At 42.9% G+C, this 26,546-nt stretch overlaps 2 protein-coding genes and 3 non-coding genes across 6 annotated transcripts in view; 2 read left to right on the top strand and 3 right to left on the bottom strand.

Annotated features, from left to right (window-relative positions):
- The window catches only part of LOC120452527 (protein pellino), a 31,085-nt gene extending 29,893 nt beyond the window's left edge, over positions 1 to 1,192 (top strand). The window contains exons 8-10 of the mRNA XM_039636790.2: positions 19 to 172; positions 236 to 413; positions 486 to 1,192. Coding sequence (XP_039492724.1) covers positions 19 to 172; positions 236 to 413; positions 486 to 612 — 459 coding nt within the window. The 3' untranslated portion in view covers positions 613 to 1,192. The remainder of the gene's footprint in view (positions 1 to 18; positions 173 to 235; positions 414 to 485) is intronic.
- A 1,135-nt stretch (positions 1,193 to 2,327) lies between these two features.
- Positions 2,328 to 2,492, top strand: LOC120454734. Its single transcript, XR_005616666.1, has one exon. It is a non-coding gene; the product is annotated as a U1 spliceosomal RNA (small nuclear RNA).
- A 2,000-nt stretch (positions 2,493 to 4,492) lies between these two features.
- Positions 4,493 to 25,067, bottom strand: LOC120452350 (protein Skeletor, isoforms B/C). Of its 2 annotated transcripts, XM_039636522.1 has the most exons (14): positions 23,935 to 25,067; positions 15,523 to 15,599; positions 15,118 to 15,269; positions 8,795 to 8,906; positions 7,109 to 7,242; positions 6,960 to 7,044; positions 6,704 to 6,904; positions 6,552 to 6,572; positions 6,137 to 6,461; positions 5,866 to 6,080; positions 5,534 to 5,805; positions 5,338 to 5,468; positions 5,117 to 5,280; positions 4,493 to 5,057 (listed from the first exon to the last, which is right to left on the bottom strand). In XM_039636522.1, the coding sequence occupies exons 1-14, from the start codon at positions 24,152 to 24,154 to the stop codon at positions 4,896 to 4,898; spliced, it is 2,271 nt and encodes a 756-aa protein (XP_039492456.1). In that variant the 5' UTR covers positions 24,155 to 25,067; the 3' UTR covers positions 4,493 to 4,895. The 2 variants fall into 2 exon arrangements, with proteins under 2 accessions (XP_039492456.1, XP_039492457.1); XM_039636523.1 differs by lacking the exon at positions 6,552 to 6,572.
- Positions 17,554 to 17,718, bottom strand: LOC120454733. Its single transcript, XR_005616665.1, has one exon. It is a non-coding gene; the product is annotated as a U1 spliceosomal RNA (small nuclear RNA).
- Positions 19,101 to 19,265, bottom strand: LOC120454724. Its single transcript, XR_005616656.1, has one exon. It is a non-coding gene; the product is annotated as a U1 spliceosomal RNA (small nuclear RNA).
- Positions 25,068 to 26,546: the final 1,479 nt, after the last annotated feature.

Below are 26,546 nucleotides of genomic sequence, written 5' to 3'. Positions count from 1 at the left end.
TCCATTCATTTATTACAGACCAAACACGATTTGGAGAAACTTATCGATGCCATTAATGCCGGTCGTCCACAGTGCCCGGTGGGTCTGAACACGCTGGTTATACCACGCAAAGTTAACATTGGGGATCAGGTGAACCAGCCTTACGTGTACTTAAACTGCGGCCATGTCCAGGGTATGTGGTAATGTTTCAAGATATTGTTGCACAAATGATCTAACTCTACCCGCACTTTGGCAGGCCATCACGATTGGGGTCAGGACGAGAACACTGGCGCCCGCCGTTGTCCCATGTGCCTGGAACTCGGTCCAGTGGTCACCCTGTGCATGGGCTTGGAACCAGCCTTCTATGTGGACGTGGGCGCACCGACGTACGCGTTCAATCCATGCGGACACATGGCGACTGAAAAAACTGTCAAGTGAGCGATGGATGCCAGTTGTGGCTGGGAAATGACTCTACTAATTGTGTGCTTTGTCTTCGAATCTTATAGATACTGGGCCAATGTGGAGATACCTCACGGCACCAACGGATTTCAGGCCGTCTGTCCCTTCTGTGCGACGCCCTTGGATGGAGCGACTGGCTACATAAAGTTAATATTCCAGGATAATCTAGATTAAATATAAATATAATGGATTAACAAATGTATTTACGTCTATATAGATACTGTAGTAATTGAAAGATGTCCAAGTTTGAAGCAGGCATTAAAACTAGGCTTTATTTATTATCATTAATTAACATTTAAAGGCAACAGAAAACGGAAACAATTTCTGAATACTGAATTAAACAAACACAAGAGGAGAACAAATTTAATTGAAGCAAAATGTTGTATTTGTTGTGTCTCTGGCTGCTACAGTTTTGCATTATTCGATTGCTACTATATAATTACTGCATTATGTTTACCAAATCAATGCGATTAATTACGAAATGAGCAATGCCGCTTTCATCTCCCCATTATACACCCCATTCCCCAATCGAAATTGCATGTTAATGTTTCATGTTTGATTTCCCCCACTGTATAATGTAAAAATTATTTGAAATTATGAAAGCAAGGCATACGAACGCAATGATCAGCAGCACACATCAACTATACGAATTAATTGAAATTGCATAAGTGTAAAAGTTGAGACCGAATGTAAATCGCAGATATATTTATTGTGTATAATTGTGTAAAAACAAAAACAAAAGATTGAATTGTAATCGTTGAACCTAATTATTCGCAATCAATTGCAACTACCCAGCATTGCTATGGATCGGGCAACCAAACCATGAGCAGAAACATCATTTACGTATTTCTCACCAAATCTAGAGCTTACATTTAGATCGATGAACGATCGAGGAGAACCTTACACAATTATAAGCAACAATTAAACTTCAGCAAATGAAAACATGGTAAAGCATTATTCTAAATAACAAATAATAATAAAAAGTAAAAATACAAAATACAAAAACCGTATGAACAACATGTACAGTTTCAAAACTCTGTCAACAAATAACGTATAAAAAAAGGCGAAATCACGAAATCGAACGCATTGAGTATGATAACATCATACTTATGTGTAGATCTATATAGGTTTAAATATATCTGCAGCGATCTATGTATGTTGATAATCATTTTCTGCCCAAATCGCATTATACATTACTAAGTTAGTTAATCTTACACATTATTATTATACATTACGATTATTTGTATTATTATTTTGTATGCATTAAACACATTTGTGTGTTCATGAAATTTTGCGCCGCGGTGTGTTAACAAATCACAACATTGCAAAACAAAAACAAAACAACAAAATAGTTCATAATAAATACAAAATGTAAAATAAAAACTTTCTAGCAATACATAAACTAAATATGCGTTTTTACTTCTGGCGGAGGTTCAAGTGTGGATATGGGAACTCTTTTATGATTAAACATCAATTTTTAACTATAGTAATTTAAAAAGTATTTAATAGTTTTCATGAAATTAACTCTTGGAATTATCTTTTCATTTTTTCTAAATTTTTTAGGAACCCTTTTTCCTTTTTGCCTCAAAACATTTCTGAGTAGCAACACGATTTTATTTTCTTGGAATAAAGCAATTGATTTAAAATGCATACTTTATCAATTTAGGATCCCAAATATTTATTACTTCTTTTATATTTGGCCGTAACATTTGTTTACCTCATTTCGATATCAACTCAGCTGGGTCTAAAATGCGAACGCTCATTGCGCATGGTTGTGAATTTTGTGTGGCATATTTATAGGGGTGCTTATTTCGCCACGCGTTCGTTACAATTCCCAACTGGTTTTAGCCACTCTGGCATGGAAACCCTGCTGCCGAGCAGCGAGAAGCATACTTACCTGGCGTAGAGGTTAACCGTGATCACGAAGGCGGTTCCTCCGGAGTGAGGCTTGGCCATTGCACCTCGGCTGAGTTGACCTCTGCGATTATTCCTAATGTGAATAACTCGTGCGTGTAATTTTTGGTAGCCGGGAATGGCGTTCGCGCCGTCCCGACATTAATAATAAATTTCAATACAAAATCTAGAAATGAATTGTAAATTTAAATCATTTCTAAGTGAGTGGAACATGTAGGAAAATATTCTTTAAAAAATCCATATCCTGGCTGTTTGTTAGTGTAGCTAGTTGATTCCAAGAAAGCTGCAGTGATAATAGCAGCTTTACACAAAATTCCCGAATAAACGTACGTCACCCACAGCATTTAAACAAAACAAAATCGTTGCTTTCAGAAATTTATTTGTAGAATATTTGTTTTTGATCTTTTTGTTACGCCCTTTGATTTATCTTCAGGTGAAGCTTCTTATTATTGACATCATTCTTTTAATTCTCTACCATTTACTTGAACTGGCCATTTGTCATGGCAAGCAATCGTCAATTGGGATTTTTGCCGGTTCTCTAATGCGGTCTGTATATTAACATTTAAAAATGGATTAGTTTGCTCCTCACCCTCTTAGCTTGTGACTCATGCATACATATCTATTTATTAAATTGGAGATTTCGATTTTTATTTTTAATGAAAGTTCTTCGTTAGGTAATGCAGAAAAATGTTGCTATCTAAGTACGAGATGTTAAGTTATAATCGACATGGAAATTTTTATATTCTGGGATATTCTTTGAAAGTCATATTCTTGCCATTTGTTTAATGTATATATGTATTTATGTATATGTATAGCAATTGAATATAAAGGTGAGTGTTAATTTATAAATCGTTTGATTCGCTTATCATGTTCATTTTATCTGGACTTTTGTGCGCTTAGCTGCATTAACTATACAAAAATCAATTTGACTTATAAACCTGCTCCAGACCATTTCAAATGTCAATATCAAAACTCTCCATTGTTGTAGTTAATGGTTCTTTACACTTTTCTGTATCTTTTTTCCGATAATGTACATTACTACAGCATAGTGGCCATCAATATGAAAACTTATATACGGAAAGGAAACAAAGGACAGCAAAAACAACAGAAACTTAACAAACTTTAGTGTCCAATAGCTTTTTATACATTTATATTCTTAGGAAAAGTTAGTTCTTTTATGTAAAGTAGCTCATTAAATTTCGATCCTTTTCATTCTGGCTATACAGTTCATTCTGAATTATCCAAAATCCAAAGTGAATGCAAACAACTATCAAAAAGATTCGCCGTTCATGCGTATTTATCATTTATAATGTTACATATTCAATATCTTGCTAAATATTACTGAAGTACCTAGCTTATTTATTTGTCCACTTTTTATTGTCGCACATCTTAGTTGTGGGTCTTTCTGCTTCAGTTACCATTATAAACATATCGCTTATTGTAAACATATACGAATATATATATATCATGCTTATATAAAAACACCAATTATGCAAATATAGTTAAAAAAGTTACAAGAAAACCATTTGATAACAAAAACTCCATACCGTCCAAAGGGGTATCTTGTATTCCATTCTAAACGTGGCGTTTGATTTACATACATTTCATCTAATATCGTTACAAGAAGCACCACAGTAGTCAGTAGCATTAAATAACATAGTTTTCTTATTTGTCATTAGTTTCTTAGTACATTCGAATTGTGTAAAAGTATTGTATTGTCTGCGAAACTTTTTCAAAATTCACAATTGTGTAGATTTTATTGTCATACAAATTGCATCGATTTCTTCCCTTCTTGCCCTTCCTATATCCATATAATTCTTATTGTACAATGTCATTGAGCTTCAGTTGCAGCCCAAATCGTTAATTTGTTCGTTATTTTATGTGTGTCGTTTGAGCACACACTCAATATCATTTATTTATTGTCGCAGTGTCGCGTTATTATTGTCGGCTTACGTTTTTATAGAACCGCATATTAAACATGATTCTGGTATCTACATGCCTTTGTAGGTTTCGTAGTAGTTGCTAGAAAAATTACAATTTTTACTGTACTAGAGATGTAGATGTATAAGTAAATTTAATAAGTATACATGTAAAAAAGTAGAATTCCATACTCGTAAATGTACAAAAAGTTCGCGCTGCCTAGCCACAAAAATCTACTGCCAACAACCGATCAAGTTCCGGCCGTGGCTCAACACCCATTCTACGCCCACTGTAGCAGTACTGTGGGCCCTCACGCATGCACACACAATTTCAACAGTTTTACATCTTACGAATTATTGTCAAGATATGTTTTTCAGATGATATTAGCCTGGTTGTGAAAGTCGCCAAGTGGCCAAAAATCCTCGACAGTTGAGTTTCCCGATCGTCTTAGTGTGAAAAATATAAATTCGTATTAATAAGTTGGAACTTGGATATGCTGTAAATTTTGGGCGGGATATGGTGTAATTTTAATGGATATGCAAAGATCAGGATTCAGATCACAGGACCTCATCTGCCGAAGATTCTGTCTAGACATCTAGAATTTAAACCATATACTGGCACTATCAGGCAAGTACGTGACCCAAAAAGGGAAGGCGTGTCGCGACCAGGCTAAATACTGTGAAAATTCCGTATAAAATATACTGGTGACTGCTGACTTTGGATCCACCGGAGGAGCCCATGTCCACGACGTTTATTTTCCAGCCGAGATTGTTATGTGTAAAGCACTGCAAGGTAAGTAGAATTATGATTAGATATACAATAAGATGTCCTACATCGCTCTCACCTGATAGTAAAGCTCATCGGGAGCATTTGTGGGCACCGTCCAGTTGAGATAACCTGGTTCACCATCCTCGCACTTGAACACCAAGGTTTTCATGTACTCCTCGAAGGTCTCGATTTCCGCAGATTTATCAATGGTTTGGTGCTCCCATTCGCAATAGCGACCAGCTGACATAAGTGGCAATCATATAGTTTGGCAAAAGCACAGACTGGATTCGGACTCACCTCCAGTTGGAATAGCATTGCCATCCTCGTCGTATTCCACACCAGCATAGGCCTTCTGTTTGCGCGCCTCGAGACCCATCTTCTGACCCAGTCCACCTTCGGGCGAGTCCGTGATGTAGAACGGATGATATCTGTTTTCAAAGAGAGTTTCTGGTAAATGGTGCCTATCAAATGGGTATTGTCTACGCATTTATACCTAGCTGGTTGACCAGGATCATTGCCGCCCTCGATGATGAACTCGTAAGTCAGGCCACGTTCCACAGTGATTTCAGGGATCAGCAGATCGTTCACATACCAGGCAATGCCCCACGAGGGCACACCCGTAATGGAGGTATATCCACGTTTGCCGCCCGTGGGTCCAATGCTGGCACGGAACTTCCTGACACCTTCGATCTTGCGCGTGGGCCATGGCCTGGGTCCACTCTCGTCCTTCACATCGTACAGTGAACTCTTGCAGGCATGATCGTTCTGAAAGTTAAAGTTACTTATTATACATCGTTAAACGCAACTTTCGATGTATGAACCTACCCTCGCCGAGAAGTTGATGCGAATGTCGTCCTGGTTGTGATCACTGGCGGTGTGCGAGTGGGCATTGGCCTCCTTCCGGGCATTAAGTGGTCCGATGGCTGCTATGACCGACACATCGCGATCAGTGGGTATTGGGGCATCGTAGATGGCATCATTGGGTTGCAGCAGGCGCTTATAGCGGATGCTGGTGACCCCATTCTTCCTATCACCGCTCACTGCAGGAACAAAGGGTTTAATTTTCTATATCAGGAGTAGTTCATTTCCCACTTACAGACAATCACATCATTGCGTCCTCCGATTCTTTCGTCGGGACAAGCACCACGCTGGCCATCGCATTGGGACAAGTCCGAGATAAAGTAATCTTCTGCCCGGAACACGCGGGTCGTGGTGTCGTAGAAGGCCACCACCACATCGGACTGGGACATCTGGGCTCGACCATTCGCTCCGGATAGCCCAAAGGCCATGTACTGATCCTCGGTGATGCGTCCGAAGAGTTCCACCTGCAGGTAGTCGCCCTGGAGCTCCCACTTTACCTGCAGCTTATTCGGCAGGATCTCGCGACAGTTGCTGTACACTGGACGCGGCGTCGTCGTGGTCTGAAAATGAATCATGGGGGGGGAGCAGAGTAAGTGGGATTGGTCGGCTGTGGAAAGTGGGACATGCATGAGGCTAAGTCTAGTACTCACGGGTGAATACCACCATGAAGGCTAATGCGGCGCGCATAAGTCAAAGAGATATACATTATGAGTTGTGTGCAAATGGGCAAATGCTAGCATATGTATCGGGGCAATGTTCCGGCACTAACTATGTATGTCCGGTTTTGGACTATTGCACTTACCGTGATTTTGGTTTGTCCCAATGCTGGTGGAACATCCAGATCCCGTGGTATATAGACATGTCCGAAGTTGTGCCTGTACTCCACGCACCACACAGCCAGCCAATCGATGTCGTAAACGGTCAGACTTCCCGGTAATTGGATCTCAATGTCCTCGCCCTGATAGCCGCGCAAGGGTTCCAGCGAACCACTCTCATTGGGAACCTAAAAGCATTTTTTGTTTAAATACATTCGCAAGCAACTTCTCCGGGTCACTGACCTTTATGCCCATGATGTTTGGTTCGCTGCCATTGCCCACCCAGAAGTAGGCATCAGGTCCAGCTCCGTCGTAGTGCAGGTTGGGTCTAAAAAAAAAGGGAGTGCACTTGGGTAAAGTGTTTGCCATGCAAAACCCGTGACAAATCTCACATGTAGAACGTCTTGGCATCCAGCACACTGATGTTGCTGGAACGCAGGCCGTGGGCCAATCGCTTGAATTCGGGCAATACCCGTGGCTTGGGCACATCCAGATTGGGTGGTATGAACACCTCTCCAAAATCAACCTGAAAAGGGTGTTAAGGTCATTAGACTCCACTTCTTGGGCATATCAGTAAAGGTTAACGTGCACATCATAATTGTTTTTTCTTTCTGATAGCTAAGGCGTGGCTGCGTGGTGTTCTTTTTCTACGTACACAATATATTCAGTTTTTACAGCGCACCACAGCTCATATGAAGCGTATAATTTTACATTACTAGAAAACTATACAGCAATATTATCTGAAGAATTTATTTTTAAAATTTCAATGTTTATTTTTTACATTTTTAAACCTTCTACTTCACACATCTGCCCTTTTAAGTGTTTATTAAAATGAATAACTTAACCAATAATAATAACTTTAAGCGAATGCCTTAAATTCTACACGTGCTTTTTACGCGACACCGCGTCTACATTCGACGCGGTTCTAAGTAAGCAAACAAGCGCGTTGTTGTTGTATACCCAAAACATTTGTACATAATGTGTGTTTATGTATGCCTCCGTGTGGGGCTGTTACCCACTCCCCACCACCAACCACCCACCGCCTAAAAACCCCCAAAAACCCCACACTGTTGGTAAAAAATCGGGCATGCGCGCTCAAAACTCCACAAACAACACTCGCACACAGATACACACCGACGCACACAGTGACAAACTAACCCCAATCTGGGTGCAACTGTGTGGGTGTGCGGCAGTCAGCCCCCAAGAAGTTTTTTGGCTGTCAGTCAATGGAAGGCAGCGTACACCCACACACACACGAAGGCGAACACACACAGTCACGGATGGTGCACCCTGTATGCCACACAGATACACACGAACCCCATGCGTGTGAGTATCTGTGTGAGTAGGGGGAGACTGGGTTTCTGTGTGTGTGTTTATATGCAACCACTTGAGTTAATCAAAAATGTCTGCTGTAATTTATTTTACTACGGCCGCCATCTTTTATTCGGCCGTGCAGCGAACTCCACGGCAGCTCCCCTTTTTAGCCCCCCTTCCCCCTCTCTCTCGCCGCGTAGAAAAATCCGATTCCAATTTGGGGGAAATTTATCTGGAAATGCACTTGTCCGCTCGTAGGAAACTTAAACAAAAGTAATTTCGCAGGACCAAGGCAAACATAATTGCCAGTGGACGAAAGGACAGTGGACAGTGCAATTTGCATATTCAGCACTATAATTAAAATCTAAAACTCGAATGAAAACAAACTTCCAGGCGGCTGACCCACATTAAGGACTGCACAAAAGGATTAGTTGCCTTGGCAAATCCTTCATTTACTCTTAAACAAACGCGAGTGGAGAAACCAAATAACTTCCCCATTTCTCTTTTATTTTTTTTTTTGGGTTGAAAAGCTATTAAGACCATAATCGATAGTCGGGCAAAGCACAATGCTAAAATCTTTGTGCAGCTGCAGTTAAATTTCAAAAATGTAATTACAAAAAAGGCTCTTGCCCGGCTAAGTACACACACACACACACAAATCTGCGAGGATGGCGCGTGCCATCCGCAAAGAAAAGCGGAAAACCAAAAAAAAAAAAGAACACTGAAAAATAAAGATACGATGGGTAGAAAGAGCGAGGACTCACCGTGAAGCGTCTGCACCACACTGACAGCCATCGAATGTCCTTAATCCTTTTGCCCATGGGTAAGCGCAGTATGATGTCCGTTCGGTTGTGCGCCTGCAGAATGGGTGGATCCCTGTGGGTGGTTCCAAGTACCAAGTTCCAAGAGCGAGACGGATGCCGGCAACAGAGAGAGAGAGAGATGCAGATACAGTGTTAAATGCGGTCCAGGGTATACTATGTTAGAGAAAACTACAAGCACAACCCACCCATATTTACAGCTTATTAGAAGCAGCAAACACCAAACCATAGCCATATTCCATTACCAATTAAATGTGCAATAGTATAAGTTAAAAAAAAAACCGTTATATACACCAATTTCCTCAATTAAAGGGCAAACATTGACCGGCCCACAGAATGTCATCAGATTTGTCCCAATGGGCCACGCCTCCAATTTGCACGTTTACTGGCAGTATGTGCATAGGGATTGCAGTGTAACCAGCCAGAAAATGCAATAGATCGGTCTTTAACCTCGATGCCAGTTGTTTGGATTGTTTGTATGGTTTGTATGCATGTTACACTGCGAGTGGATGTCATTAAAATTAAAGCAAAAACGAAGCGAGCGACGACAAAACCAAAAACATTTCTCATTTTCGCATTATTTATGAGGCGAACGCTGATGAAGATTTATGGCTAATGCAGCGAACCGAGACATTACACACGTCTCATGCCCCACAATTTTCCCCTTTCCCCCTTCCCGTTGTGATTTTCATTTTTCCTATTTCCAATGCATGAATACTGCAATATTACTGCTATGTTTTTCAACTTTTTGCCAGCGCCTTTAGCCTTTAGCCAATTAGAGCCTTTTTTCGAGCTTCGTTTTCAGCATGGCAATGCTGGTGATTTGTGTTAATGCAATTTAAATCTTTACTGTACGAGTATGTTGTGTTCAAAAAATAATAAAGTTGTTATTTGTGCGAGTTAATAGAACAGTAATCTAAGCCCAGGTAATCAAAGCTCTGCTGGTATACTCGTATATGTGGTAGCTTTATACTTATACCACTTACTTGAGAAACCTATAAGATACCTTGGCATTGGAATGAAAATTATCCTCAGTTGGCTTACTTGAGTGCAGCGATGGCTTTTGTAATCATGTGGATTTTGTCGATGATTACATATATCCATTACTGCACTTACTGCATCTCATTTCACTTGCAGCGGCAGTAGCAGCAGCAGCAGCACTGGGGTATATTAATAATCAACTTGAAGTCTAAGTATGCCAATCCCAAGGGGGCTGAACTGTTTGAGCGACTGTTTGCACGGATGAGTCTCTGTATCTGATGTCGCGGATGGCAGAGTCGCATCCTTGGCGAGCTGCTTGAGGGGCGACGCAGGATCGATTTATGGCAACTGGGGCAAGTGGCGAGTCAATCAGTCAGTTGGGCGGTTAGTCAGTCGCTGAAGTGGAAAGGTCGACGTCTAATGAATGTCGACGGAGGCCACGCAATCCGCATTAGACACGGCTAAGCACTTAGCCAACACCCTTGAACTGACACAATGACAGAGGTCCAAGATCCTTGTTCTCGTTTCGAGGTCGTGTCCAGTTTTGGACGACAACTAGGAGCACAATACCAGCTACCATCAACATCTATCAGCTACCAGCAACAGTTGCACCACCGCTCTAATGAGCCAAAACAAATTGAATGGCTCTGTGTCAACAGTGCATCAAATGTATCTGCTGGATACACAAGCGCTATATGCCAGCAACCCCAAGCGATTGGTCCTTTGTTTCCAGTAGTTCAGTTGTTCTGTCCTTCAGTCCTTCAGTCCTCCAGCTTCAGTTGCTCGAATTCTGTTTGCTTTCGATTCCTAGTTCCATTACAGTTTCCGCCTGGCAAATATGTTTGTTGCTTTTATTTGATTTGCTTGTCCTCCCACTTGGCAAGGACCTCTCCGTTCGACATTTATTGATGCACTCAGGCTGGGTTTCGGGCTCGGATTACTTTGGGACTGGGTGACTGGATGGCTGGCCCGCTCCAGTCATCGATTTTATTTTATTCGTTCTCATTCGGCTCGTTGAACAGCCACATGATATGATATTTACATAAGCCCCTGTGCACTTTCACCCAATTAGTTTAGAATTCAGTTGTAGGTTCGCCAAAGAGCACAGAGAGTCTTTTCATTGACTAAAGACCCAACTGGCCAACTTGTTGCGTCTGCTGACTGGCACTTTGCATAACCGCTCGATAAACAAAACGCACAACAATCGAGCGCATTTCGCAGACAATAAAACGCGCCAACTCAGCAGACAGCCAGCAACCCAGCCATCCAATCATCCATCCATCCAGCATTCAACCCCATTAACCCTCAAACTCTAGCCCCCAAAAACCCCCTCACCCACCATCCGATGGGTGAATTTGCACACAAAGCCCACTGGGAAACCACCACCGAAAATATTCTAAAATTATTATGAATATTTCATGTTTCCGTGACGAAGCGGCGCAGCCAAGCCAACGCCCCCGCATTTTTGTCACTGACACACCGCAGACGGATGGGTCCGGGTCCGGGTCCCGGCAACGACTACTCAATTAAATTTGTATTAAAGTGCCGCGGTCGGGGGCATTAATCACGCCAACAGCAATAATAATTAGTACTTTGGTCTTTTGGGAGCGGCGGAGAACTGCTGGTTGAATAAGCATGGAATGAGATTTCTTAAGAAGCTGCTTGGTTTCTAGTTGGCAGTAAGTTCTTGGATTAAATTCATTTTATTTAAGAGGGTAAAAGTTAGCCACTTCTATATTACATTTAAATTGATTTATTTTGCATAAGCATGGAATGAGGTTTCTTAAGAAGCTGCTAGATATCTATATCTAAAATCTAAATTCTTGAATCTACGGTTCTACTTTAAATATAATATATACATTTTATTTTACAGGGTAATAGTTATCCACATCTATGTAACATTTAAATTTATTTATATTTCAGATAATTTAAATTTTTAATGAACTGAAAAGGAAGTTGTTCGAAAAGATCGCGTACAATGCCTGCCTAAAAAACCCCGCAAGGTGTGAAGATGAAAAGCATTGCATACTTATGAGCGCAGCGAGGGTGAAGTGACAGCAACAGGCGAAACTACTTGAGTACTGAAAACAAGCAGAAAGGGGGGATTTTGAGGGGGAGGGGGTTAGATGGCAACTTTTTGCTGCCTAATAGAGTTAAAGGCAGTTGGCACATCAGCCGGGGGCGAAATCAGTCGACAGCCAAAACAGTTGTTCGTGTTGCGGCTGCGCTGTCAACGTTGATTAACACAATGAAGGATGATCCGGGTAGTGGGTGGTGGCTAAAGGGTGTTAGAGAGTGGGCAATGATGGGTTAAAGAATGGGTTGCCCGCGCGACAATGAAGGACAAAACTAAAACTTCATTTTGCTACTTTGCATGCAGCAAATTTTAATGAAATCTGCATAAATCAGCGCTAAGCGAAAAGGCAAGCGCCAAAAGGTGGAGGAGGAGGCAGCGGGGTGTTTTGTACTGCCGATGCAAATGAGCAACAGGGGGGTTATTGTGGGCGGTGGGGGGAGAGAGGAGAGAGGAGGGTGCAAGGCAACAGCATCATCCTCATTGTCATGGCAACGGACGTTAATCAGCGCGGCGTCGCTTTTATGCTTCTCAAAAAATTCTAATTTAATTACTTATGCTCGATGCATCCATTGTGACACATGCCCCATCCAAGCCACCCACTAAACCCCACCCCACCGCCCACTTTAGCGGGGGGGGAGGTAAAACGAGCGTGAACATAAAAAGAAGTGAGCAGCGTGAAAAGCAGCAGGGCACTCAGAAAAATGCTGTTTCACTTTACAAGATTTATTCTAAGTATAAACTTGTGTCAAGAAAATAACACAGAAAAAAGGAAAATATTTGTGCAGAGCTTTTTCGAGATCTTTTAACTTCAAGAATACATTATTTTTACATTTTAAGTATATATCACGGATCCTTTTTTCTTTGTGCTGAAAAATCTCGGGATGCAGCAGGATTGGCAGCCCTTCAAGGAAGCCTGCCAGAAGCAGTTGGCTTAATTAACGCTGATTGGCCCGCCCGAAAAGCTTAGCAGAAAGTCAGTTTTATGGCCTGTCAGTTGCCGTTCGTCCTGCAGGAGGATGGGTAGGGTATCCTGGCGCGGATGGGGACTGGCAACCACGACAGAACCTGTCCCAATGCCAATCAGTTGCATTTATCAATTATCTCTGGGCAAACATACATACGTATGTATGTACGTACGTACATATATGAAAATCATTAGACATAATAAACGCGCGCAATTTGTTGGCTCAAATGCATGCGATTGCGATAGCAGCGGTGTGCCACATAATACAGCAATCATCATCGTGCTAACACCAGTTCGCCCCCACACCCCAACACTTTCCAACCCCCACCGACGACCTTCAGCGCCACCCACCATTCAGCACCACCCCATTCCATTGCAGAAGGTGCATGGGCAAACGGGTGTGTGGTTTGGTATGGGTAATGTGTCTGAAAGCGTAAAAGCGTGCAATCGCTACGGCGTTCCGGGCTTCCACCTCCACATCCCTGGCACAATGTTGCTCTTTGTCAGAAGGACAGGAAGGACGAAGGACTAAGGACTAAGGCTGGAGATGGGGGAATGGGGAATGGGAACTGAAGGATGGGGAAATGGAAATGGAGGCGATGGCATCGTTGTACATTGAACTAATAAAGCCCGGCACGTGGCATCAACAATGAAACGCATTAAAGTCGATTACAATATGAATGCCCGTGGTTTGGGCCATGGATTCGCCTTGAATGCTTCCTCTGCATCGCTTTCAAACCAACCAACCAACCAACCAACCTACACACACATCATCAAACGATTTCTGAAGCGCGAAACCGCGCCGAGTATTTCACATTTTCGAATGGGGAAATCCAGTGCGTAAACATTCTCAGGTTTTTCTTTGCCGCCTTGGCGTTTTGGGAGCGTGATTTGGGACTTGGCAATGGAGACTGCGCACTGGGAAATGGAAAAATGGGAATCCGCTTTTCGGCAATCGCTTATGCCGCGCACGATGCGTGCTGTTATTCTTGGGCTTGCGAAAATGTTTTGCCAAAGATTGGAGATGCAAAAGGGGTATGTTACGTGTTTTGGATGCAATTGAAAACAAATAAATATATATTTTATTAGCAATATCCTTTACCTTGGCATTCAAAGAGATGCTCCATCCCAGTGCCCAGTTATGCCATGAATATCTAAAACAACATTCAGCAGAGCTAATGTCAATGCCAAGTGGCAAGCCACTTTACCTTTGCCTTGGAATAAAGGTGCTGCGAAGTGGTTTAGGTTTAGGTTTAGGTTTGGGTTTAGGTTTGAGTTTAGGAATACGCAAAGGCATAGGCGTAGTCATAAGAATCAGGGGGGAATTGTGAGGGGGATTAGTTTGGGGCTGCATTGTTTGTGATAATGAAATATGCAGTGCCCGCCGATTGCAAAGCGAACAAATGACGTCAAATTGTGTGCGTGTCTTGGCTGCAACGTGGGATTAGGCCGAAAAGTAGAGGCCCAAAGACCCAAGTGGGTGGTGCAGATTTCAGTGGGCGCATTTGAGCCCGGCTAATACCGGCTTAGTGCGTTCAAGTGGCGGCGCAAGGAGGCGACTGGCAAGGTAAATAGTTGAGTTGAGCGGCTTAACCTTGTGGCGACTCAAAGTAAATAGTGGCAGTAGGCAGTTGTGGCAGGGGCTGTAACTTCGCTATCTCTTTCGCCCACTTTCTCTGCGGCTTTCTTTGTTCGCTGTTTACTGTTGTTGTGACTGTTTTTTTTTTTTGGGGCGGGGAGGTGGAGGGTGCCCCACACACATGTGACCGCAAATCTAACGTGAAGAAATAAATGAGTTTTTCACATTAGGAGGCAACGAAGCGACACCACCAACGGAACGGCAACTTGCTGGGCCACAAAGAGCGCCGGATAGCAAAAGGAATACGACAACGAGCACAAATGCCAGCCGAGATGAAAAATGTTTTTTAATTTTTGAAAGTGGTTTCATTGTCAGCCGTGCGTAACGTAAAGTCTGCAAGGATACGGCATCGTCGGCGGCGGGCATACATTCGCCCAAACATTCGCTCACGTTCGGAGGAAATGGCCTGCTGCGCTCGAGTAGCCAGGACATCTCCATCACCATCGCCTTCACCATCGCCATCACTATCGCCATCTCCATCTCCAGTTGCCACTTCCATCTTCATCTCGGACAAGGTCCAGTCCGCCCATCAAAGGCTAGCCCCAAAAAGTGTGTGTGTGGCAACTATTGTGTGGAGTGCATTCATGGCACTGCACGATACTCACATGCCCGTGTACTCCTCCGGATAGGGAATGATGTAGCCCTCGGGACTGGGCCGTGCCGTCTTGCCCACCCAGAAGAAGGCGTCCGGTCCGGTGCCGTCGTAGGCAAAGGATTTGACGAACAGCGTCGACTCGTCCACCGCGTAGATTTGACCCTGGGGAAAAAGAGTATGAATCAAATGTTTGCAATGCTTGGAAAGTTTATATAGCTTATTTTGCAAGTTGATGGTAAGTATCAAATTACTAACAAATTAAAAAACCAAAACCTGTTAACCAAAATGACTACACCTTCTTTAATGAAAATGCTTAAATCGCATAGTATAAAAATCATAATAGCATTATAATATAAAATCTAGCAGAGCTTAAGCTGCCCGAAAAGGCGGTATTTATATGAAATGTAAAACTCACCTTGATGCCATGAGCAAAGTTGGTAAAGTCTCCGATATAGCGACCGTAGTAGGGTTCCGGTGGAGCTCTTCCGGCGGCTGTGGATGAAAGGAACGGGTTGTGGGTTCGTTAGTTGGAGCAGATTTAATTGAAAGCGAGCGGCCGAAAAATATAAGTTTTCCACCTCTTTCACAAACACAGAGTTGGACGATGGACGATGGACGAAACTTGAATGCGGTGCATTTGCAGGTGCTTTTGCTGCAAATTTCTGCAACGGGGATTCATAATCCGGAGGCTCAAGAAAATCGCTGGACACGGACAAAGAGCGAAGCCTGCTTTGCAAATTAATCCTCAGACGAAAGAACTTTGCCATACAAAAAGTTGCTGCCTTCTCCAACCATCGAATGCTTCTCTCTCACTCTCTGCCAGTGGATGATGTGGATGGTTACGAACGAGGAGGATGAAGATGACTATGATGAACTGGCGCTGTTTGCCAAAACTCTTGACAAGTCCCCAAGGGGGAGTTGTTTGGCATGCCTTTCCCCTTTGGGATTGCGCCATGAAATTGATTGAAAACCATGAAATATATTGAAATTCAATGCTAAGCTCGACTTGGCTGCCACTAAACAATGCAAATGTATGCCAAATGTTTTAAAAGTACAGACAGCCTCCAATTGATAGGTGTCAGAGGTGAAGCAACTGGCAAGGAGGTGGTTGCAATTTCAGTTTGTTTCTGGCTTGTCGATTCGATATTAAATCCCTGCGAGCTGTTAGCTGTGAGCTGCTCCAATCCACAGGATCGTTGCCAGGGAATTCCCCAGAATGTCTCAATTGAAGATGGTACGTAGATGGTAGATGGTAAATGGTGGCTGGTAGCCAGGACGATAGAAACAACAAAAGCGTAATATGAATTAAATCAACTAATGCGTGCATTAATCTCTGAAGTCCTGGCCCACCGAGCACGTGGCCCCAATGGCATATATATATGTATGTACGTGCTCGAGGATATTTATACAAAGTGATGACGAGCACGTTGACAACCCCCAGCCGCCAATAAAAGGAAAAGCCCTATAGGAAAAACCGCCTGAGGCTGCCCGGCACACGACCACCGATGGTTGTTGTTAATAATGTTTGGTTGCTGCCTGCTCGGGTTCACGGTTGCCCCATTTTCCCATTTTCCGGGGAAATGGTGGGGCAGGGGGAGTTGGAACAAATAATACTCAATAGCCATGTCTATCTTTCTGGCTGGCTGAGTGGATGTGTCTGGGGCGTCTGTCTCCTGATATTTCGTCACTGGCAGGCGATAAGATTTCCAGCAGCCGATAAACAAGAAAAAAGGGAAACTGAGCACTGGCACAGTTGCCAAGCAGATGGCTGTATTTTTGACTTGTTGCCAGGTTCTCGCAGCGAAATTGATTGGCAACGCACAGCATAGACTGGCATTGCGTGCAAAGTCAGTGTCCAGTCACTTTGTCAATTGAATTCGCAGCGAAAGAGTCGCAGTGTAGCGTCCCAAGGACATCGAAGACAATAAACGCTTTTAATCCACTAATGCTCAGCTAGCAGAGCAGAGGAAAGGATCGCAGACACATAAGCCCTATAAATTAACGGGTTGCCAAGGATACTTAGCAGGACATCCCCCTTTGCGTCGCATCTGCATATAACCATCAAAATCAGAAAGGGTTGAGCTCGGCCGTTTCGCCCCTTGGTTATATCCCTAATCCCATCTCCAATCCGCTCGACAAGTGCTCCGCGGGGGTGGGTTTCCACGCCATGTAACCACAGGCAACCAGTGCATTCGGTGTATCTGATTCTCGAGCTGACTGAGATGGATGGCCAAATGATTGACTTTTCAGGTTGTGGTAAATATTTGCACCAAACCGTACGAAATTCGAATTCATAAGGGAAACAAGCGAGGATTATGATGTTACATACGTTGCATATGATTACAAAAGAGCGACTTGTGTATCGACTTATCTAAACGTGTATCAAAAATAATGAAGTGATGATGCAATTAAAACAACTGAAATAGAATTTGTATTTATTATCAATGTCGGGACGGCGCGAACGCCATTCCCGGCTACCAAAAATTACACGCACGAGTTATTCACATTAGGAATAATCGCAGAGGTCAACTCAGCCGAGGTGCAATGGCCAAGCCTCACTCCGGAGGAACCGCCTTCGTGATCACGGTTAACCTCTACGCCAGGTAAGTATGCTTTCCGCTGCTCAACTCGGGGATCTACTTGAGGGAACTGCCAGAACTGCTTGGGAATTACAGGCACTGCATGCAGTGCAAGGAGAAAGTAGGCTCTGCCTAGGGGTTGGAAAATCCAGAAATACAGAAATTCGCAGAAGGTAGGAATTTTTCAAACAGAGCCTCGCACATTTTCCGCAATTAACTGGATTCGGAAATAATGTTATTAGAACTGCCGTTGGGAGTCATCATCATATTTATTCTCTTTATTTACTTGGCGACATCAAAGGAACAAACGATAATTAAATTCGCACTAATCTGCCCGTAATTTATTTTATCACATGCCTTCTTCTTCTTCGACTTTGACGTCGTCATCAACATCATCATCCTCGCTCGGTGGTTCAGTTTCGGTTTCGGTTTGGGTTCATTGGGCTTGGATTCTGGAATGAGATCCTGTAACGCACGCACGACCAGGACACACGAAATTCCAAATCAAATTTTCATTTACTTCCGAAATAGACTCTTCCTGGGCGGGAAAAGTTAAGGATGGAAGGACGTTGGAAGGGCGGAAAGCAGGTCGTTCTTCCACCCGGCGAAGGACTCATTGGTTGGTGGGCCAACCTCATTAAAGCTCGGAAATATTCCTCCCCAGGAATGTTGTGCCCTGCTCTTCTGATGGGGGATGCTGCTGTTGGTACATCTGTATTTGTCTTTCCCACTGCGAGGGTGTGTATGTGTTTGTGTGCTTGTGTGTGTATATGTATGTGTGTGGATGGTAAATCGAATAAAATTTAGCTGACTCAATAAAAATCAAAAAGCGTTAATGCTAACGATATGACTTTAACCTGAAACCGAGTAAATTGTTGCTTGTGTCAAAGCCAAAAAAAAAAAGGAATGGGAAAAGGACGACGCCCCCGACCCTTCGATTTCACGTTTCTCTCGTCCTTCGCAGCGTGAATTTGGGCGGAAAGTCGGCAGGATATGGCAACTGGAAGCAATATTGCAACGTAATCTGACAGCGACAATTTTTTTTGCTGCCGAACTCGGACCGACGACGGACTCCTTTCTTGGCATCGGAAACTTGGCAGGCGGCGAGCGAGAGAGCGTTTAATAAATGATGATAAATAAATAAGGAAGCGCGAAAAAGGAGGCTGGACCGGTTACGGCTGCCCAAGGAGGAGGATTAGGAGGAGTAGGAGGAGCACAAAAACCCAAGTCAGTTAATGGGATGAATGGAATGGGACTAAGGACTCATCTTCCCAATGATCGATGATTGGGAAGAGCGCCAACTAGATAGCTGTTGGTGGTAAGACATTTGTTTAAATTAACTTTCGCACCAACTTCTTCATCAACCTAATAAAGCAAATCAATGAAGTTTATTTTTTTTTAATTTATTTTAAATGTCGGGACGGCGCGAACGCCATTCCCGGCTACCAAAAATTACACGCACGAGTTATTCACATTAGGAATAATCGCAGAGGTCAACTCAGCCGAGGTGCAATGGCCAAGCCTCACTCCGGAGGAACCGCCTTCGTGATCACGGTTAACCTCTACGCCAGGTAAGTATGCTTTCCGCTGCTCAACTCTGGGATCTACTTGAGGGAACTGCCAGAACTGCTTGGGAATTACAGGCAGCGTTTCGGGGTTGCTGCACCAAAGAAGTATGCAACAATGCTTACTTACTCTCTAATACCTGAATTCAAAGATTTTGGGTATGACCGGACTTCTTCCATGCCCGTAATTTGTAATTTAAGCACTTTAAGTCCGGAGTCCTGTGGCGCGCTATCTGCGTTTGGGTGAAGCCAACACTCCTGGGAGATTTGTGAGCTCCCTGCTGCGTGGGCGCCGCCCACCGTCTTAAAAGGGGGCGTGTCCGCTCAGCTGGAAATCAGCGCAACTCGCATTTATATTTATTTCAATTTTATGACTTTATGTTAGCCACAAACGAAATGAAACTCAAATATGTACACAAAGTTTCAATGTGGCTGCCTGGCTGCCTGGGTAGCAATGTGTAAATCCGGCGCGGAGATTAGAACATTTGGCGCGCCAGCATCGCAGTGAGTGGAAGTGGGCGATTGAAGGCGCGGGGCGTGGCAGCTTTACACCCTCAAGGACATCGTTCCATCTCGCTTCGTCTGCTCGCTGCGGCCATGGTGGTGATTTCACATGGGAACCACACAGATACACAGATCACCCACAGCTGAAAACTCCACTTTGAGCATTTTGTACCCACTTAATACCTTAGTCCTTCGCCGGCAGCAACAACAACAACGAGAACAACAACTACAAGTGCAGCAACAGGAGGCAGGATGGGAATCGCTTCTTCAGGGGCACGCTTGAGCTAATTTAATCGCCGCAAATTGCTCGACAATCTGCCCGGCATTACAGCTGCTCCACACACGTGAATTGCCAGCACCCCCGGCGTATACGGGATATGCGATATGATACGGCATGATGCGATGTATGATGGGATGTGGGAACACGGATGCGGGGATGCGGAATTATGGCAGGGCTTTGATATGGCTGCTGGTCTAAAGTAGATTACATTGGCATGGCAGAGGGACCCCACAAAAAAAAAAGAAATAAAAGTCAGTGCTCGTCTGCGGACTGCAAACAGGCGATAAGCTTGTCGAAAACTGCACTTTTCCAGTTGCGCACAAAACGAAATTTAGTAAACATAAACTGGTCAGCAATTCCACATGTCTTCGCAGCAATGGGTGTTATTTTAATTAGATTTTAACAACTAAATCTTCCAGGAACAAATCCCATCAAAGCGCCTAATAAACAGGCAATTGAAGCCAGTAATTGAAACTAAGTCCTTACAATACAGGGGCGTACTTTAGCGAACTATGTGCTGAATTTTAATCCTAATGCCGCATACCCAACCCACGTGCATGATCCACTGCAAGTGGAGAAGTGAAAAGGAAGTGGATTGATGTAAGCACAGCATTGCACAACCAAATCAGTTTGATATTTTCGCTGTTATGGCTTTGCTCTGTCGCTGTTTGCGGTTGTCCGCATGGTCCGCATTGTCCAATTGCACCACTGCACCACCCACCGTGGACAATTGAAATTCAATGAACCACACCACCGCCGCTCCAACTGCCAAGCGGCCAACTTCAATGGGCCAGCGGAAAGTTACCAAAATGACCGAACAAAAGTGCAGGCCAACGACGTTTAATTGACCGCCCCGTTTCCCATATGTGGCTACGTAAAGATACCCATCGAAATTGGAGCGAATCACCTTTAAATCTGACTATGTGGGTGGATTACTCGCCTTCATTCAATGTCGAATTCGCATAGATGCCCAGCTAGGGTTTCAACAATGAGGCTGTTCTATTTTTAAAGCAATTCGAAAACATTTGACACTGATAATCATTACTTGGAACCGGATCTTGTGCATAAACGTGTGATAGTTAAGTGGCATATGACGATGGAGTTTTAATCACTTATTCCATCTGCCCAAATCCCATGACGCTTTCAATAAGTGTTTACTTTACTCTTATGGTGGAAGCATTCTCCATAATGAATGAAAAATGACTGGTAACCATTTCGCTTCCCAGAGCTTAGCATCATTATCAACCGGATGCTTATAATTATCCGATCGCTTTCGAAATAGGGTATCTGATTTATTCTTAGATTTTGATCAACGGAAATCGATTGATTAAGTTTTGATTCTCAATTTAAAGTTTATGCATTAGTTAAGCAGTTTCTTTAGTACATTCCTGACACACCTAAAACTAAATTTTATTTACCAGCTCAATTTATTATTTTCCCCGAATTTTAAAGAAACAAATACTGTCACTTAATTGTTTCATTTCTATTTTGTTAACCCACTAACCCAGCTTCCTGTACTCAAACAATCGACTGCATTTAACACGCATGCAACAGCAGCTTCTGTTGAAAAACGTGTTTTATTATATTTATGAGTTTTGTCGTATTTATTGTGCTGGTAACTGGAATCGCATGCGTAAGTCAAGACACGCACTTTTAAGTTGCACACTCGATTGCGACTACGTCGACACACTTTCGTTTTTTAGCAGGCCTTTTTAATTTACATTGACGGCAAGTCAAGCGTTTCATTGGTTTTTTAACCGGGTTCAACTGGCTGCAGTTCGCATGATTTTCAGTTTCATTTTTTATATACGTTTTTCATTTATTTTTTTTTAATTTTCTTTGAGCTGGAACTCAAGACGGTTACGTAAGTGCGAGACTGGGGCGACAAGATTGCCGCCAACTCACTTCTGTTTGTGTGCTACTTTTGGGCCAAGACGGTTTGTATATCTGGGAACTGGGAACTGTGCGGGGCCAAGTACAGAGCTACTCGGTCTGTCAACCGGTTTCCATATTACAACATCAGCACGCTCGATTTTTTGGCAGTACCACTCGGCCGAGATATGAATGATTTAGTTCGTTTGCGGTTCATTGGCCCCTCTAATGCCTTATCGCGGTGTTTTGCATAATGCGAAGAGTAATTTCGGGCCATAAATAAGAATTTCCTTGCTCGCCGACAGTTGGCTGAATTTATAAGGAAATGTTGGGCATGCCAAATGAATCGAAAGGAAAGTGGCCTCATTAGTCAGCTAGATATGAACAAAGAGCACGAATTTAAAATGCTTCCGAGGGCAGTAACTGCCAGTTTCGACTCACAGCATAACCATGGCTAACTTGAACAGCACTTATTCAGTTTTTTTGCCTAACTGCCATTCCCACACTCAAATTGCTAGTACCTAGTACCTGGGCAGGTATCTATGATTTTTTTGCGTGACCAATTCTGGTTCATTGAACCCCAGCGACATTGCGTCACTGGGCAGTTGAGCGCGGAGCATCTAATTATGGCAATTAGGTAGTCATAGCCATAGTTTTAAAATATGCAAAACAATGGGTATGCTTTCATGGAGAGTCCCTCATTTACATAAATTATTCGCACGATTGTAAATTGGGGGAAAAGGCATAAAACTAGTGTGAAGTGCTCGCAAAGAATGCCTATGAATATATATTTCTATAAGGAATGCTAAGTACGTAAAATTACGTTTTTTGTGCCAAATTCTGAAAGCGTGCAATGTTTCATGTAGCAGCTGCAAAGTAACTATCTTGAACGGTGATAATTGAAATAATTGGAATCTTTATGCACTAAAAATCGTATGTCGCATTTATCTCTTGGATATTTTTTCTTTGCAAGTCACTCTTAATTTTCTATGACACGAAAATTAGAAGGTAAACCTAAATACAGCTGCGGTATTTGCTTAAAAAAGTTAAGCTATTAAAGTCGACTTGCCAAGTACTTTGTGTAATAAATCTTGCAAGATGTTTTCTGCGATTTTAATTACAGTTTCGTGATGGGTGCTAATAGTTTTTACAGCGTTTGGTTTGTACAGCTATAAGCCAAGTTTTTTTACGGCCCTAAAAAAGGAAACTTTACGTGTGAAGATGATGCATCAATTTACTACTTTCTCGGTTGGAAACTCATTAAAAGTACATCATAGCCCAGAGCTTAAGACATCTGCGATACCTTTGGCCGTTTATTGAGTTCGCACTCGCCAAGCCTCAATTGAGATTGAGCAACTTTCGAGGGTTTTGAGGCTCAGCGCATAAAAAGAGGCACTCGAATTGATTGAGGTTTCGTTAAAGTATTCACTCTTAACCAAGTTGCCAGAGGCCAAACTCGTCACACTTGTGACCAGGCTTTGGCACTTATTGAGACATCTGGTGGATGTGCAGACAAGCCACAAGACGGCATTTATCCAAGCATTCTTAACGAATGCCAACTGAAAAAAAAGCGAAAGTGTTTTGCACGCAGCCTCATCAATAAATTCAATTCGCATCGTAGCCATCGTAAATATTTTTTGTCACATAAATAATGTGGGTTTTACTTCACAGGAAGGGGTTGTGAATTCAAAGAGAGGATTATAATTGGCTTGCAGGTAGTATGAGTAATGTTTAATTAAAGTGTCGTACAGATTTTTGAACACAATCAGCTCTATGAAGTATTACTTGCTCACAAGCAGCTCTATAAAGTACTACTTGATCCCAAAGCGAACTCAAATATTTTCAATAAAATCCATTGTAAGAATAACGATGCACCAGCATTAATTGCCGACCTTTCTATTATTCTGCAGTATTAATTGGTGACCTTCCCGCTCCTGAAATGTTGACCCCACGCTATCCGATGACACCCACACAGAGACACGCCGAAGGACACTCACGGGACACACGGATGGAGGGCACTCACTCACCTTGACAGACGTGGCATTGCAGGAGCACTGCAACAGCAGCAACAACAGCGAGCTGCGACCATGTGATGATGCTGATGGGTAATCCTCGTGCGGTCGACGTGCTCCTCCTGGTCGATGGTTTTGTTGTGGCTACTGCTGCTGATAGGGCTTCCGTTTGTCCCTGACGACGCGTTTTCCACGAGGTGGTTTCCCTGACCAACCTGTTCGCTTTCCTCCACATTTTCGGCTGGGCGATTGAAACAAAAGGCGGAATCAAAGCAAAAGTAATTTCTATAGCTCCCGAAATTTGTTCCACTCCTGTCGAACTTTTGTTTCCCAGAATCCTGCGCTTGCGTGCGTGAGTGCGAATGCCCGGGGTTCTGGTTTTCCGGGCACAGGTGCTTCCGGGCGGGGGTGGTGCTCAGGTGGGCATTCGGAGTTCCGCGCTTCGACTTTGTTTCAGATTAGGTTTTCTTAATTTTTGGTGGGTTTCCTTTAAAAGCCAACCAAAGAACTTGGCGGCAAAGTGTTGCAATCCGTAGTCCTTGGCGAAGTCCTGGTTTCGAGGTCTCAAACTCCTTTATATACACACATGCCTTCGTTATATATATACATTTATCTGTATGTACTGCGTTTTAGTTGGTTATTTGTTTTCGATTTACTTTTTGTATGTTTTAGCTTGTAACTTTAAGTTGCATAACATTTGCTTTTTGCATTCGCAATAATGCAATTTACGAATAACGCACCTAAGAATTTCTTTTAGAAATTTCTCTAATTATTGCACACTTTTCACATTTATATTTATTGTAATCGAGCTTAAACGCAATTTACTTCAAGTAAATCTTGTGTTTTGATTATGTTTTAATTGATTGTGTTAAATAAACGTTGAAAATTAAACGAAAAAGTTTTATTTTGGGCTAGGCCCATTCTCGTTTTGACGGGTTTTTAGTTCGCGCACTAATTTATTATTCGTTTCTACATGGGCTAAACGTGGATCGGTAAAATAATTGTTGATTTCGGTATCCGGCTTAGGTGCAGTTGGTTGCAAATTCGGTTTGGTGCATCCTTTTATTGTTGTGCAGATTTTTTCAGCGCCAAAGTGGAGGAAAGTGATGCGGGAAAAAAGCGTTACGCGCGTCAGGGCGAATCGAGCTTCAGACTTAGTGTGACCGCAGCGGGAGCAACGGAATTCGCTTTTGGTGTGGCTGCACTCGCGTTCCCGTAAGATACCATTCGGTGCTGGAAGAAATACCAAATGAAATCGTGTAAGCTTCGAAATATACCGCAAATCAGGGGCTTCTGTAAGGGGGTTGTACTTTATAGGTCTAATTTTAATTTTAAAAACACAATGTTTTAAAATATAAAACAATTCTTTATAATGATCTAAGGTGATAAGGCAGTTATCCTTCAAAAGTTGCTTTTTAAAGCAATACACATACCGACTTCAACTACAAAACTTCTATGCTCTTCCTCATTATAATAAAACTAATAAATTTACCTTTAAATAATCTTATCTTAAATAACCAAATTTCAGCAATAGCCGATATAATATCATTTTGAAATTTTATTTTCAAATCCTGCCGCCCAGGTGGCGCACTCTGTGACCGTTAAATTCAAAGTGAGTGTGCTGAGCGCAAAATAATTGAAATAATGTCAGAGCCTCTTGCATTTTTTCATCTGTTGTGCCCACACTGTCTTTAATGCAACCGCAAAGGCCCCAAAAGCATGACAGTACGCACAGGAAAACAAGCATTGCAAATGACTTCACGACTGTATGGAAAAACGACTGCCAACTTAAAATATTTGCATTTGCGGTCTAGTCCTTTTGCATTGCCAACCACCAAATAATCCCTTCAGATCCTGTTTGTGGACACTCTGTGTATATATTATTTTTTTTGTTAACGGCCGCAAGAAGGCACAGAGCTCATTCTTGCACTCATTTAACTTTAAAGTTTTAGCCATAGTGTATAGTAAGATAAGGAATAATAAGTAGACAAGGGAATAGCATCGGAAAAACGGATACTAGAGTGAGGTGAAGGTGACGAGTAGAGGATTATGTAGGAAGGGGGCGTTGCGCATCCGGCAAAATAGAAAGCGCAAAACTTTTACTACAAGCGCGTAAACACTGCAATTTCTCCATGGAGGGGAGTCTAAGAGCATTAAGGGGAGGTAATCCGGAAGTTGCGAATGGAATGGAAAACGAATTCTGCGCATGTGAAAGATTATAACATGAATCAAAGTTCTCAACCAAGGTTTGAGGACGCACTAAGCTATTCCATTCAAATGCGGTATATTTCTGGAACTTTCACAATCGATATTCGCTGCGAAGACATCGATGCTGCCGCCATCGATTTGTGTTTCATCTCTATGCGCAACGGTCACTCTGATTTCATCAAACGGAACGGACGTGTTTCAGCAGACTATTTACATTACAAAATTGTTTGTAACAGATAGTGAGCCGCGTATACATAACGAGGTGAAGCAGACGATGCACTGATGTAAAGGCGCAGTGCCAGAGCAACTTTTTGGCGTGTTCCCCGCGTGGAACTGCATTTTTTTTTGTTTCCTTCCTCAGTTTTTGTGTGTGGTGCGCGAGCGAGAGGGCGTGCGAGCGAGCAGGAGCGGAACGGTAA

This window comes from Drosophila santomea, chromosome 3R, assembly GCF_016746245.2.
Source record: "Drosophila santomea strain STO CAGO 1482 chromosome 3R, Prin_Dsan_1.1, whole genome shotgun sequence".
NCBI classification, from domain to species: domain Eukaryota; kingdom Metazoa; phylum Arthropoda; class Insecta; order Diptera; family Drosophilidae; genus Drosophila; species Drosophila santomea.
Note: the sequence above shows the minus strand (reverse complement) of the source record. Positions and strands in the feature narration are given on the sequence as shown.